Genomic DNA, 16,373 nt, shown 5'->3' on the forward strand with positions numbered 1-16,373 from the left:
CAGTATTAGGCTATCAGCCTGAGGCCTGACTAGTATCCAAGCTGAACGACAGGAATTCTTTCTTCTGATTATTCCTCTACAAAGAGGGGGTGCTATGATACACTTCCAAATTATCAGAGCCGGAGAGGAAAAGCACGAACTGATGAGGAAGAATGGCAACACTGTGGAAACAAGCCCCCGAGGTCAGCTCTGGAAAGAGAAGGCGGCGTTTCCACCACGTGGAGCAAAGCACCTGATAACACAACAGTGAAGGGTGAGCCATTGCGATAAAACCCTGAAAAACCGATACTAACAGCAGCTCCTCCAGAGTACTTCCCACGGGCAAGGCCACCGCGTGCATTATCATAACCCTCACGACAATTCTATTCGTTCCCATTTTACAGATGAGGAAACTGAGACTCTGACTGCAGAGCCTACACCCTTTCCTGCCATGATACACTGGCAGCTCCCCTCTATTCACTTCAGGACTGAGACATCTGGCCCCAGCAAGCCCAGCTCCAGCATATGGAAGAGGAAACAGTCTTCTTACCTTCAGAGCCCACTCACAATCCACCAGTGCCTTCCGGTAGTCCCCAAGTTTGATATAAGCCTGTAAGGACACAAACAGCTGCTATTCACACACAGCTCTGTAGCCGGCAGTCTTCCGTCAACACAGAAAGAGCAGTCGGGCAGGAGAGTGGTGATGAGAAGCAACTCGTCCCTACCTGTACCAGTCAGGGTCCCAGCAGGAAGCAGATGCCACTCACACAGGGTAACCGGGGAGAGTTTAATAAAGGGACTATTTACAGGGTGAGGGCAGGGTGGAGGGAGACCAACAGTGGACAGCCATCACCGCTGCCAGACCTGAAGAGGCAGAAGGAGAAGCAATGAACAAAACGGGAGAGGGTCTCTTTGTGAAGAGCGCTGCTTAACAGGGAGCTGAGGCCTTTAGTAGAGCAGAAGCTGGGAGAATAAAGCCGCAGCTCACTTTCCTCCTTCCTTGTCATCTCGTTGGCTGAACCCAAATGGAAGTTAGAAAGCTGGGAAGCCAAGAGGGCAGTCCACAGAGGTCAATCCCCCAGGGCACAGAGCAGGGCAGAGAAGGATCTGGAGGGGCAAACAGAAAATACCTAGCACACTGACCACCCCTACAAAGGAAGAGCTAGCTTCTGGAGTCTACCCTGCTGTGAATGTTCCAGAAGGAAACCAAATGAGAAAGGGAATCAAAAAGACAGATAATAACAAGTGTTGGTGAGAAGGTAGGAAATCAGAACACTCATACACTGCTGGTGGGAAGGTAAAATGGTGCAGTGATTTTGAAAGACAGTCTGACATTTCCTGAAAAGGTAAAACCCAGAGGTACCATATGATCCAGCAATTTCACTCCTGGGTATATAGCCAAGAGGACTATAAACATGTGTCCACGCAAAAAGGTGCACACCAGTGTTCATAGCAGAATTATTTATAAGAGCCAAAAAAGCAGAAATGACTCAGATGTCCAGCAATTTTTGAATGGATAGACACAATGTGGTAGATCGAGGCAATGAAATATTATTTGGCAATAAACAGGAATGAAGTACTGATGCATACTACATACAACATGGATGGACCTTGAAAACACTGGTAAGTGGAAGAAGCCAGACACATAAGGATAAATATTATATGATGTCATTTATATGAAAAGTCCTGAAAAGGCAGATGTATAGAGACAGAAAGTAGATTAGTGGTGGCCTAGGGCTGGGGTGGGGGAGAGGAGGAGGACTGGGGAGTGACTGCTTAAAGGGTACGGGGTTCTTTGGGGGATAATGAAACTGTTCTAAAGTTGGCTGTGGCGAGGGTTGCACAACCCTGTGAATACGCTAAAAACCACTGAATTGTACATTTTCAATGGGTGATTGTAGGTTATATCAATTGTATCTCAATAAAGCTGTTATGGAAATATGCTTAAGAAAAAGTTCCCCTTCTTTCCTCATGAGTGCAGCAAGAAGGAAGAGATACAGGAAATGAGCTGACATTTAAGGGTCAGACCATCACCAGGAGCCCTCGATTTCAAATGCCTTGGGGCTCTCTTCTGGGATCTCCTAGAATTGGGGAAAATCTTGAAAATCAAGAATTAACTCAGAATTCTGTGATCCATTCAAACTAAACCGAACTAAGAATTTAGTTCATTTATAGTTTCCAAGAGGTGTGATATATAAGCAAATGAAAGTCATTTAACAGCAAGCACCATGGCTACTATACCCTCTGTATTTAATTACTGGACATGAAAGGTGCTTAATAAATTCTTATCAAGTTGCACAAAGTAGACTTTAAGGGCTCTTCTTTTGGAAAGTTCCCTAAGAAGCAGCAGTGATCACCCTGTTGGAAGAAAGGAAAACCAGGCACCAAGGTCCCATCAGTCACCAATAATAGACCCAATACTCCATGGAGGTTTGCCCATGATCAAAACTGTACCAGGGCACTGTGACATTCTGAACAATAAATCTGATGAGATATTTACATGGACAGGCCAAATATGAGGTTAGTGTTATAATTCATGAGAAATCTAAGCATTCAACCAAAGTGACGAGTGAGCAGGCAATAGCCAGCTAATGGGATTTCTGCCGGGCAGCTCTTCGCACCAATAGATAGGAAGCTGCTATGCAGTGCTTTCATTAGCAGGGCTTCAGTACTAATTGAAGACGACGACTCTTTGAGCCCTCTGTTTATAAAGCACCATCCTTTCCTCCGGGTGTGGGGTTTCATTAGCAAGTCAGAGGATGTGAGGAAGAAACTAACATCCTTCTAGACAACCATAGTCATAATTTCACGACACTTATTCAGGATACAGACTCTGAAAAAGTCTATGTGGGCTTCAACAATTTCTCTACACAGCCTTTCACTTTTCTTTCTTTTTCTTTTTTTAAAGTTTGGACCCAACACCCTATAAATTCCCTGTTCTCTTTTGTTTTTCCACATTTTAAAAAGAACGACTTTTCCAAATGGCAATTAAACTCCTGATTTATCTAAATTACGCCAGCAATTTATTGATCATAACATTAGCTCCAGGAGAAAAACACGGCGATGAAAGGGTAGGTTTTCTCTCCAGCAAGCAGCGACTCTCAATTCACAGGGTCCTTATTAAGTGTTTTCTAACACTGCGTGCAAACAGGGAGGCATTTTAAAAATAGTCAACGGTTCAAATGATTCTTAACACCAGGCAGCACATTTTGCATTTATTTGTCTCTGAATAAGCTTTCTCTTTGGGAAAAGTGGGAGGAATTGCCTTCCCAAAGCTTTTCATTGCATTTACTTATTTTTATCCACAGTCATTCTTAATGTGATTCTCCAGAACTAATCAAAGTGCTGCTTAAACTTGAGTACAGTAAAAATGTAACTAATTTAGATGAATCAGGGTATAGACCATCTGAATTAGTATAAGTCTGAATTACATAACATTTTAAAGGCAATTCAATTTTACAGCTTTCAAATAACTTCAGAGTAACAAGACTGAATAACCATCAGTAGGTAAATGTTCTGGAGACCAAACTTGGTGATAAATAAAAAGGAACTATGATTATTCTATTAATCGTATGCATTTAAATGTTTCTTTTGATGTGTCAACAGAAACGCCATTCCCTTAAATGGACTTATTACGCCTCCACCCAGTGTTATGTAACTTAACAAGGATTTATTGAACATCTGTTGTAAGTAAAGCATTAGGGGGAAAAGTATATGGCAGTTTTTACCTTCAAAAAGTTTATAATCTTGTTAGGGGGATAAGAAGTACATGGCAAAATCAACCTCTGGCCATTTTATTTACTGATTCTCTTCTTTATTACAATTTTTCTCCACAAATGGGGCTAGGTAAATGACACCTCAACTCGAGTCTGATTTATCCAAACTGCTGAACTAATGAGCTTATGTTGTGCTTGGATTTTTTCATCATTAAATCACTGTCACTGCCCAGACTTTCTGGACTGCTAACGTCCTGTTTCTTGCACTCTTCCTCAACATACCACAGCAGGACCTTCTTAATCTTGAGTTACAGAAATTGGAGCTGATGAATCTCTCCCTCTTGTAAGTGACATGGTGTCAAGTTCATCTCACCCAGGTCCTGCTGACATATCCTGATCACTGGATAATCATGTCCACGAATCTGCCAATTTTTCAGGCCTGAGTAGCAGAGAGTTCTTCCATACACAAACTCAAGTACTTTTCAAAGATAAGGTCACAGGTGACATTTTTGTTTCAACTGAGAACTATTAATTTTGCCCTTCATTAAGTAGTAGATAATAAACATCTGGGTGATGGTTTTTACCTGGTGTTCCAGGAATCTGAGCTCGTCTGTGATATAAAACGGAGGTACGAGGGATTTCAGAAACTCAAAATTTCTGAGAAATTGGCTCTAGGCCCATTAGCTCTCCAGTATACCCCAGTCACAGAAGCTTAATCAAGGAGGGATTGATACGATGGGTAAGAAATTAACAGGAGAGTAACGCTTAGGAGTGTAGACTGGCATCAAAAAAAGAAGCTGAACAACTTCAGTGGTGGCAGAATTCCAAGGTCTCATAGACTGTCTCATTCCACTAGCTTTCTTGTCTATACACGAGGGAAAGTGCCTGGGTACCATCAGTGACGTGCTGGAGCGGACTTCTACTATGGAGGGAACCGATTATGTGTAGCTGTTCCCAAGTTCTCCTTCAATGATTCCAAGTTGGTAGCTTGAAATTGAACCACAGTGAAAGTATTTACACCAAGAAATTGGCCAATGCTCCCTACAAATCAGCCCCCACCCCCAACCGGACCAGAGCCAGCTGTTACACAGTTACGAGCACAACACTGGCGCCATCTGGTCTCATCTTTCTCTGCTTTCACAAGGTTAGTGGCTACTGTTCCCTGAGGAAAGCCCGTGGACACATTCTTGGATCACTCACCTGGGCTCGGTTGGTGTACAGTACTTTCATGTCCTTCAGCTTCTCCAAACCCTCACTGTAGCATAGGATGGCTGTTTCATAATCACCTTTGACAAATGCTTCATTCCCCTTTTCTTTTAGGGCTGTGAGAATAGAAGTTATACGGGTGAGCTCTCCCCACACACTGGAAAATTCTTTCAGACTTCATTGCCCTGATTTTCCAACTCTACTTTGAAGGTCAGAGCTTCCATGCATCCAAAGGGGGCCTGTCACTTACTTCTCTCTGCAGATAATTCCAGGTAGGTTTCTGTTCTCTCAATCTACCCCAAGTCCTCTAAGCAGCTTCTCAGAAAAAGTAAATGTTTCTGCCTCTAAGGCTCAGAACACCCCAAACTTGCCACAAAGAGCAAGTCTACACATTCAAACGTCTCATAAAGAGATTCAAACAACTAATTTTCTAGCAAATATGGAATCGTTCAGATCTGCAGCACACATACCACTGAGTGGTATAAAATAAGTGCTGAAAGCATTCTTCTGTCATGTGTATCTTCCTCACCACACACACAACCCTAGTTCTTTCTTTTCCTTTATTTCCCCTCTCCCTTCTCCCAGCTGTGTTTGCTTGTTTCATTTTTCTTTTTCATTTCTTCATCTGTGCCTCAGGCTGGACAGTAGTACCTCACTCCCATCCCTCCCTACTTTCCAAGCATCACTTAGTGCTGCTAAATCCATCCATGTGCTTTAGAAAGGTCTGACTGTGGAGGCTGACTCAGGGCTGTGTCTTGACTCCCTGATTGTTGCTGTGGGAACAGGAAACAGACTAGTTTCTGTCTGGCCAGGTCCCACTGCCTCAGGCCCATCATGAACCCACCCACTGGGAATCTTGATATCCTCAAACATTAGCATAGAGACTTCCTTGCTCTTTCTAGCACAAATCACCCTGGCTCTTGAAAAGTGAAAAGACTGACAATTACCATCTGCTAAGACTTTGTTTTCCCTTCTTCTTTTGGCACGTTCTTTTGCATCCTTCTCCATAGATGCCAAGAAGGCCTCTGACAACAGCGTAATTTCAAATATTAAAAAGAAAAATCCAAATACTATAATCAGTTCTTTAGCTCAAATTCAGAAAAAAGCTACTTTAGAGTTTTAGAGCCACATCTTTCATGCATTCACATGTAGGCACATGTAAGCGCGCACACACACACACACACACACACACACACACACACACACAGACACACAGATTCGGAGACAACTAAAATGACATTTTCTTAATTTGACATTAAATGGTAATCTGTGTGATGTATTATTATACACGGTGACTATGTCTGTGCTTCAAATTTGAATTATGCCTTTTAAAAGAGTTTTTCTTTGAAGACAGACTTTTTTGTTCCACTTAGCATAATGAGCTTCTGAGCTGAGCAACTGAGAAACTCTCTGGATCCCTTTAAGCAGCTAAGAGTAAATTGGATGAAACAGAATAACTGAATTCAGTTTACAAAAGACTGGCCAGGAGAACATAGGAAAAACCCTCTGAGTACCGTCCCCTCTGACTACTAGTAACAGAACTGAGTCATCAGTAGGTTTTCGTTCATGGGTTGTTTGTAAGCCCAGAGGCTATAGTTTAAGGGTCTGGAAGCTACAATCAATAAACACTGATCCTAAAGGAATAATACACATTGGAAAGAGAGATGCTGTCCTTACCTGTGTTTATTTCATCTGTGTTCTGCAGGGCACAGGTTATCATAAAAACAAAGACACAAATTTCAAAAACCACTCCCTCATTTATACATATGCAAAGCAAGAAGGCAGATCAATTACAAGTGGGGAGTAGGGTCATTTCCTTTAACCATCGATACTGAAAGGCTCAAAATTCAGGGGGCTTGCTGTAAATCAGGAGATCGAGTTATGGGCACAATTATTATGGGGCTACATCTGCAGAAACAAGGGCAAGCAGGTCAAGGGACCGCTGCTGTGGCTGTATGAGTTGGAAATATGAGTTAGTAGAATATATTACCTTAACAGCTTGGAGGTTCCTTAAAAAACTAAAAACAGAACTACCATATGACCCAGCAATCCCACTACCCGGCATATACCCTGAGAAAACCATAATTCAAAAAGAGTCATGTACCAAAATGTTCATTGCAGCTCTATTTACAATAGCCAGGACATGGAAGCAACCTAAGTGTCCATCATCGGATGAATGGATAAAGAAGATGTGGCACATATATACAATGGAATATTACTCAGCCATAAAAAGAAACGAAATGGAGTTATTTGTAGTGAGGTGGATGGAGTTAGAGTCTGTCATACAGAGTGAAGTAAGTCAGAAAGAGAAAAACAAATACAGTATGCTAACACATATATATGGAATCTAAGGGAAAAAAAAAAAAAGGTCATGAAGAACCTAGTGGCAAGACGGGAATAAAGACACAGACCTACTAGAGAATGGAGTTGAGGATATGGGGAGGGGGAAGGGCAAGATGTGACAAAGTGAGAGAATGGCATGGACATATATACACTACCAAACGTAAAATAGATAGTCAGTGGGAAGCAATCGCATAGCAAAGGGAGATCAGCTCTGTGCTTTGTGACCACCTAGAGGGGTGGGATGGGGAGGGTGGGAGGGAGGGAGATGCAAGAGGGAAGAGATATGGGAACATATGTATATGTATAACTGATTCACTTTGTTATAAAGCAGAAACTAACACACCATTGTAAAGCAATTATACTCCAATAAAGATGTTAAAAAAAAAAACAAACAGCTTAAAAATGGTCACAAGCTCAGTGCGTAGAGAGGCCAAATTTTCATTAAAACAAACCCAAAGGGCTGTTTAAGGATGACCCAGAAAGATCAAGAAAAGAAATCAGAGTTTATACTTCCTTGTGGAAAATAAATCTAGTGAATCTACAAAACAAAAGGCTATTTCAGCCTCACCAGGCGGTTGAGATTAAACCACTACTTCCCCTGCTTTATGCAGACCTCCTCACTCTGTCTACTTAGATAACTCCACCATAGGGAAAGGGCACCTTTGTGGGAGCTTGTGGAGGACTGATCATGGTCTTGTCCACGGTGGTCCTGCACTCGTCCTCCTCTTGGTCTTCCTCTGTAAACTGCAGTCTCTTTTCTGTCTCGAGGACAGCTTTCTCTCGTACGACTGGGTCATCAGAATTCATCTCCTGAATTAAATTGGCTAGAGGAGAAATCAGAGGTGAATCATTCAAGCAAGGTCTTCAAAAAGAAAGACTCCATTCACTAAAAAGATGGTGTAGGGCTTCCCTGGTGGTGCAGTGGTTGAGAATCTGCCTGCCAATGCAGGGGACACGGGTTCAAGCCCTGGTCTGGGAAGATCCCACATGCCGCGGAGCAACTGGGCCCGTGAGCCACAATTACTGAGCCTGCGCGTCTGGAGCCTGTGCTCCGCAACAAGAGAGGCCGCGATAGTGAGAGGCCCGCGCACCGCGATGAAGAGTGGCCCCCGCTCACCACAACTGGAGAAAGCCCTCGCACAGAAACAAAGACCCAACACAGCCAAAAATAAATAAATAAATAAATAAATATATTAAAAAAAAAAAAAAAAAAAAAGATGGTGTAGAAAATTTCATGGGGAAGGGCTTTTATTTTTCCAGCTTTATTGAGATATAATTGACACATGACATTGTGTAAGTTTAAGGTGTACAACATGGTGATTTGATACACGTATACACTGAGAAATGATTCCCACACCAAGGTTAGTTAACACACCCATATCCTCATATAACTTCATTTTCTGTGTGTGTGGTGAGAACATTTAAGATCTACTCTCTCAGCAACTTTGAAGTGTATAGTACAGTATTGTTAACAATAGTCACCATGCTGTATATCAGATCCCCAGAACCTATTCACCTACTAGAGAATTTGTGTATATGTGTGTATTTAAACATCTTAAATAAATGGTTTTTACAAAACGTGCATTCTTTTGCAACCTAGTTTTTTCTCCTAATATGCTTTAGAGATTTGTTCTTGATACTAATAGTTGCAGTTATTTTAATCACTGTATATACCATAGGTAATCCATTCTCTTATTGATGGACACCCAGGTGTTTTTAAATTTTTCGCTAGTGAATAAATGACGAATCGAATATCTGTGTACATATTTCCCCATGCACACATGTGACATATTCCTCAGGTTACGGCTGTATCAAGTTTTATTCCTATAAGCTGTGTACAAGAGTTCCCATGCCTCCACACCCTAGTTAATGTTTGTTGTCAAACTTTCAAGTTGTTGCCACTATAATGCATTTATCTCCTTAATGTTTTCATTTGCATTTTCCTGAACATGATTGGGATCGAGCATCTTTTCATTGGTTTGTAGGCCATTTGGATTTCCTTTTCTGTCAACTGCCTGCTCCTATCCTTGGCCGATTTTCTATTGGGTTGTTTGTCTTTTTCTTATTATGATTTCTTTATATATTCCGGACTGATATGTGTTTGTGAACATCTCCTTGAGTATGGTTTGTCTTTTTATCTGTTTTTATGGAAGCTTTTGTTGAAGAGATTTTTCTATGTGTTAAATGTACCAATATTTCCCGTTATGCTTTATGCCTTTTGTGTATATTAGGTTTACAAATATACTCTTGCATGTCTTCTACATGTTTTAACGTTCTGTTTTTCTCATTAGGGTATTTAATCCACCTTGAGCTGACTTTTTTTTTTTCTTTTACCGCACCGCTTGGCATGCGGGATCTTAATTCCCAGACCAGGGATTGCAACCGTGCCCCCTGCAGTGGAAGTGCAGAGTCTTAACCACTGGACCACCAGGGAAGTCCCCTGGAGCTGACTTTGCATAGGGCACGAGCACCATTTGTTGAAGAGTCCCTGACTTCCCACCGATGTGTTGTGCCATCCCTGTTACATGCGTGAACCTGCTCTAGGCTCTTTATTCCATTCTACTGGATGACATCTTCTTCAGCACCAAAACTTCCATGCATAATTACTACAGCTTTATAATGAGTCTTGAACATCTGATAGGGAGATCCCACCTTCTTATTTTTCTGCAAAATTTTCTGGATTAATTCTTGGCCCTTTGCTCTTCTATGTGAACTCTGGAATCAGCTTGTTGAATTCTAAACAAAACATTTTTGGGATTTTGATCTAAATTGTGTTGAATGTAGAGAATAATTTGAGAAGAACAGATTTCCTTACCAAATGTGTCTTCCCATCCATGATAAAATATGTCTCCACTTATTTAGATATTTTATGTCTTTTAATTAAAATTTTTATTCACTAAACTCTGAACTTTATTATAATTTCATTAATCTCTCCGTAATATCCTTTTTCCATTCCAGGATACCATCTAGGATATCACATTACATTTAATCATGTCTCCTTATAATTCTCTGGGCTATGACAATTTCTCAGACCTTCCTTGTTTTCCTCGACAGTTTTGAGAACTACTGGTCAGGTATTTTTTGTAGAATAGTTTTCAGTTTAGGTTTACCTGATGTTATTGTCACAGTTAGACTGAGGTTATCAAGATTTTGGGAGGAAGACCATAGCACATATTAAGGGTACATGTTATCAATATGATTTATCATGATGTTAACTTTGACCACCTAAGGTAGAGTTTGCCAGCTTTTTCCATCTTAAAGTTACTTTTTCCCCTCTTTTCCTGTACTGTACTCTTTGGAAGCAAGTCAGTAAATGTTATCTCACTTTCAGGGGTGAAGAGTTATGCTCTACCTTCTAGAGGCGGGAATATCTACATAAATTGTTTGAAATTCTTCTGTATGGGAGATTTGCCTTACATATTTATTTACTTGTTTATTATTCATCGTTTATTTATATCCATATAGACTCATGGATATTTATTTTATACTTCGGGCTATAATCCAATACTGTGTTTGCTTTCTTGCTCAAATTGTTCTAGTTTTGAACACTGGGAGCTCTTTCAATTAAATTTTATAACCTTCCCCATAAAGGTCTTGCATATACTTTGATGGATTTATTTTGGTATTGTAAATGAAGTGCTGCTGGTATATAGGAAGTATATAAGAATGTAACTGAATTTTATACATTAACCTTGTATTCAAAAACCTTGCTCGATTTCCTTCTTTACTTTAATAATTTATTTATAGATTTTTTTTGAATTTTTCTCTGTAGACTCTCTGCCCGAGCCCTCTTCTCTTTTTCTACACCTTTCCCAGGAATTCCTGTTCCCTCCTATGGCTCCAAATACCATGCAGATGCCAGTGTCTCCTAAGTTGACCTCCCCAGCTACTCTCTCTCTTAGGCTCAGACTCACAAAGCCAACTGCTTTCTGAACATCTTCACTGGGATGCCTTACTCATCTGTCTACCCTCTTTCTCCCCAGACTGTTCCTCCTTCAAATGCCCCTATCTCAGCAGATGGTCCAACCATCCACTTGTCATTCAATCAAGACTCTCAGGCTCATCCTTAAGCCTTTGTTCTCCCTCCACCTTCGCAGCCATCAACACTAAAGCCTGTCAAGTAAGCTCTGAATTATCTCTCCAATCTGTCTACTTGTGTCCATTCCAGCCACAGTCTCTTCTCCCTGGAGCACTGTAACAGCCTCCTAGCTGGCTCTCAGCACCTGTTTGCTTCTCCCCTCCAGCCTACCACTGCCAGAGTGACTTTTCTAAGGTGTAAATCTGACCACGTTTCTGCTCCGAGTATACCCTCCAAAGGATTCCCATTGCTCTCAGGATAAACATGAATTCCTTCTGTGGCTTCCAAGGTCGTTCCTGATCTGGCCTTTCTGGACTCAGATGGGACCCTTCTCTCTTTGATCTATTCTCTCCAGCTATACTGAGCTTTTTAATCTTTCAGTTTCTCAAAAGTACCACACTTGCTCTTAACTTCCATCTTTCCTACGTACTTTCTCTCCATTTAGAATACTCCCCTACCCTCTCCCCAGTGGCCAACTCCTACTCAGACTTCAGATTTGTGCTTAAATCTCATCCTTTAGGGAAGCCTTTATTTGTGGGCTGAATTGTGCCCCTCTGCCCCAATTCATATGTTGGAGCCCTAATCCCCTCAGTGTGACTGTATTTGGAGACAGGGATTTTAAAGAGGTCATGAAGGATAAATAAGGTCGTAAGGGTGGGGCCCTAAACCAATTGGATTGGTGTCCGTATAAGAGGAGGAAGAGATACCAGGGATGTGCACACACAGAGAAAAGACCATGTGAGGACACAATAAGAAGGGGGTTGTCTGCAAGCCAGGGAGAGAGGGCTCAGGAGAAACTAAACCTAACACCTTGATCTTGGACTTCTGATCTCCAGAACTGTGACAAAAATTAATTTCTGTTGCCTAAGCCCCCCAGTCTGTGATATTTTGTTACAGCAGCCCATCAGACAACTCCCTAATCTGAGTTAGAGTCTCTTGCATTTTACCAATCTCTCTTTGTAGCATACATCACCCTTGAAATTACTTGTTTAATATCTGTTTTTCCCACCAGATTGTAGGTACCATGAAGGAAAGTAATTCTTATTCATTGTTACTGTACTCTCCAGGGTCTAGCAATGCTCAGTACACAGCAAGAGCCCAAGAAATGAATGTATGGAATCTATACACATGTGGCTATATAAATTTAAATTACTTATAAATGAAATAGAGAAATTCACTTCTTTAGTAGCACTAGCCACATTTCAAACCCTCGATAGCCACTTGTGGTCACTGGTTACCACAGTGGACAGTGCAAATTATAGAACATTTCTATCATCACAGAAAGTTCTATCGGACAGCACTGATACAAATGATATGGAAATGAACTTGGGGTACGAATGAATGTTAGCCAGGTAAAGAAAGACTGGGAGGCAGAGGGAAGGACAAAGGCAGCAAGCAGAGGATGAACGGTCAGGGGGTGTGTGGGGAACCGGAAGCAGTCTGTAGCTCAAGTGTGAGGTAGGGGGAGGCGAGAGGTAAGACCAAGGTCACGGGAGGACTTAGGTCCTGATGAGAGCATGAAATTTATTGGGACTGCGGGGAGAATGCAAGCAGAGAAGTGGCTGGGTCAGATTTGCATTTTAGATACATTACCCTGTGGGGAGTGTAAGCCTGGGGGTGGGAAAAACAATCAGGGGGTTGTTGAAATCATCTGGATAAGAGAATGAGAACAAAGGGAGGTTGGAGAGGTTGGAGCTGGAGGGAGAAGGCAAACCTGAGGGCTGATTAAATTAAGGGCTGAGAGGTGAGAGGAGGCCAATGTGACTTGTAAATATGGGGACAGCAGTGCCACCAAGTGAGACTAGAACAAATGGGAGGGTAGGAGAAGCAGGTTTTATTTGGCAGTGGGGGGGACAGAGAAAGAGACGATCAACTAAACTTTGGACACATTAAGTTCATGGTGCTTGAGGGATACAATGGGTGTGACAGTTGGCATAGATGCTGAGCCTCAAAAAAGGTGGCTGGTAGCAATTGAGATGTGGGGTCATCACAAGGGAGGTAGCTAAAACCACGTGCTTGGGCTAGATCACCTGAAGAGAAAGGTGAGCAGTGGGCCAGGCCAGAACAACATTTTGGGGATGGGCCGAGGAGAAGAGGCCCATGACAAACCCAAAGAACACCCTAAGCATGTACCATCTATGAAGTTGCCTGAACTATTTTTAAAACCATTTTATTCTTTGGACTCATACGGCCTGTGAGAAGCAGCAACTTCAATATATTTCTATTTGATATGTAAGGTTTGTTTCACTGTTGGCTTTCTTGTCTCTATCCTCAAACAAGCTCCCTGAAGTCTGAGCAGGGACTGAGTGCTCTGGAATCTCCTGTATGTGATCTGTGTGGTCAGAGTATGGCCTTTGAGATCCCACCTGTCTAAGGTGGGGAAGGGTCTTCCTGCCTAGAGGAGGAGAGACAGGAGTATGACAAGGAGCCATCTATGTAATGTGATGGACCCAGGAGCCGTCTATGTAATGTGATGGACCCTGAGGGAAAGCCTTTTGACTTTGCCTCTGCAGCTCAAAACCAGAAACTGCTCTCCCCTAAAACAAGAGGGATTTCAGATTCATCAGTGAGGTTCCTGAGTGATCTTCTCCTAGGGAACAGTGGGCTCATTGGTGATGGGGAAATAGAAGCTCCTTTTGACCTGATTCTACACAGAAGGGGAGAAAATACAAGGAAGAGCTGTCAGCCTGAATTCAATCAGAATGTTAGCAGCTTCTCTGATACCAATTAACAGCCAAAAAATATTACCCCCAGGCTCCAATATTACTTGCTTCTCAATACCCCTTCTGTTTAACCTCAAGAACGTTTTTTTCCTTAAGAGTCGTAAACCTGTCAGGCAACCCAGGAACTAACTTAGAGTAATCATCTCTCTTTAATCACTCCACCTCCCTAAAGTAAAATTTAATTTGTATATGATTTACTCGTACTTACTGATTTCATCTACATTTTTAAGAAATTTCTGCAAGTCTTCCTCTTGATAGTCAGCCATTGTGAACCAGAATCCCTGAGGGAGGCAGCATAAATGATGAAAATTAATAAAAATAAAACTCTAAACAGAATTTGTCAGGCTGATTAGCCTTCTAAAACTAAGAGCCAGGTAATTATTTTTAAGATGGATTTGTGTTTAGAAAAGTCATGAATAACAAGCAGGGTGATCTACTTCACTCTGACTGCTGTTAAGGCCAAGGGACCCTCATTATGTGTGGCAATATTTCTGGAAAGCTGCCAGCCTTCCTCCAATGGGGAAAGTGCTCTGTGAAATGTCCCTACAAAGCCAACATCAGCTGCTGTGATTCAGGGACCTGGCTTGAAGGCGGCCAGGTGGAGAGCAGTTGACAGGCCACCAGAGATGGAGGAGGACACGCTAACGCTTGACTTTGATCATGACAGGCTGGCCCAGCCAGAAGCTTTGGACCTGGCTGTGTGACAGGTAACCAAAAAATGGGACAATTTGCATCTAAATGTCCCAACTATTTAAAATGTAAGCCTCTGGCTTATTTCTGAGGAGTGAAGAGAAGCTACAAATTGCATGGAGGGATTAGAACTTGACAGCCCTGCACGCCAGCCTCTCTTCTCCTCTCCAGGTACTTTAGTTGGACCATCTGTCAGTTGTTTTTGAGTGAAAGGCCTCACGCTATAGCCAGTGGTTCTCAAAGGTCCACCCACAGACCATAAGAATCATCCAAAAACTGGTTCAGCCTTAGCCCAGAGCCCCTCAGTTAGTAAGCCTGAGAGAGTACCCAGGAATGTATAAACACTCTCCAGGTGATTCTGATTTACAGCAAGGTTTAATAACAGTGTAGCCAAATAAGGCACCTTTAACTGGAAATTTGAAATCTGCCAGGAACAAGCCGTGAGTTATTTGATCTGAGACTCCACCAGTTATAAGCTGTGCTACCTCAGCTAAAGTCACAACCTCTCTGACCCTCAGAGGCCTCATTCATTCTCTGGAAACTATAATACAAACAGAGGGCTATCTGGGGATTAATTTAAAGCACCAGGTAGGCAATGAGTGGTTACTGCAAGACATCCTTATCTATAAAACAGGGCTGGGGACCTCTGGCTTAACTAAATGATCGCTAGGTTTCTTTCCAGCTCTTAACAATTCAGGCTCCCGTGGAACTGAGGCCTAGTCAAGTCAGTTGACTTGCCCAAGGTTAGGAGAGGCAGAAGGCAGGCTCAGAACTCCCGCGGGCAGGCGCCAAGCCCTCTGCGCCCAGGCCAGGGTCTAAGGGCGCGCCATGCCTGGGCAGCGAACCCACGACGGGACGAGAAGGCCAGGGCACGGTGATGTCCAGGGCGTCCGACGGTATCCACTTCACTGCGAAGGAGCCTGCGCCCCGCCTGGAGCCAGGAGACCGGCTCGCCCCACATGCCCCTCCCCGGCCGGCGCAGAGGGGCGGGGCCGGCGGCACCGTTGCCCGGCAACCGCTCCAGAGCGTCCACCGGCCCAGTGCCGGCCGTGGACGTCCCGGCGGCCCTCAGCTGATACCGTCCCATCCGCCGGGGTCCAAACCAGCGTCCTCTGCTTGGTTCTGACGGCCAGATTAGGACCAGGACCAGGGCAGACCCCGGGCCATCCCGTTGCACTGACCTGACGCGCCCAGAGCTGGACAGGAAATGGCGGCTGTGGGCGGGCGGTGACCGACCTAGGCTGAGGCGGGGCGGCGCCAAAGGGCCAGGGGCGGACGTGGCCCCGTGGTCTGACGCGCCCTGCGTTTTAGTTCCGGAGCGCGCAGCCAAGTTCAAGGCCGATCTGGGGCGTGGGAAGCCCGCTGGGGACCGGGGAAGCTGGGGGGAGCAAAAGAAGCCCGAGTGACCTGCGCTGATGCCTAAATCAGCGCCAGGTTTTGGCTTCTTTGTTTTCTGGGGTGGGAGGGTGTGTCACTTGCGTTAGCTTAATATCCCTGGCCCCAAAGAGGGAAGGTCTGCAGCGTACTTGGGAGAGGCAGGCTTGGGTGTGAATCCGATTTTACTTATTAGTATACGCGAGACCTTCAGAGAGGAGAGTTATGTGATCTCTCTGATCTTCAGAGTTCTCCTTTATATAA

The 16,373-nt window shown here is 43.3% G+C and overlaps 1 protein-coding gene across 3 annotated transcripts in view; it reads right to left on the reverse strand.

Annotated features, from left to right (window-relative positions):
• TTC12 (tetratricopeptide repeat domain 12) overlaps positions 1-15,898 on the reverse strand; it is a 50,878-nt gene extending 34,980 nt beyond the window's left edge. Inside the window, exons 1-7 of one of the 3 annotated variants that reach the window (XM_082411066.1) lie at positions 15,568-15,898; positions 14,254-14,326; positions 7,905-8,068; positions 6,579-6,600; positions 5,849-5,926; positions 4,896-5,017; positions 530-589 (exon numbers count right to left, since the gene is read on the reverse strand). In XM_082411066.1, coding sequence (XP_082267192.1) covers positions 530-589; positions 4,896-5,017; positions 5,849-5,926; positions 6,579-6,600; positions 7,905-8,068; positions 14,254-14,326; positions 15,568-15,822 — 774 coding nt within the window. In that variant the 5' untranslated portion in view covers positions 15,823-15,898. The remainder of the gene's footprint in view (positions 1-529; positions 590-4,895; positions 5,018-5,848; positions 5,927-6,578; positions 6,601-7,904; positions 8,069-14,253; positions 14,327-15,567) is intronic. The other 2 variants (XM_082411065.1, XM_082411067.1) reach the window with 2 other exon arrangements.
• Positions 15,899-16,373: the final 475 nt, after the last annotated feature.

Source organism: Balaenoptera physalus (assembly GCF_965194825.1).
Source record: "Balaenoptera physalus genome assembly, chromosome: 10".
NCBI lineage: Eukaryota > Metazoa > Chordata > Mammalia > Artiodactyla > Balaenopteridae > Balaenoptera > Balaenoptera physalus.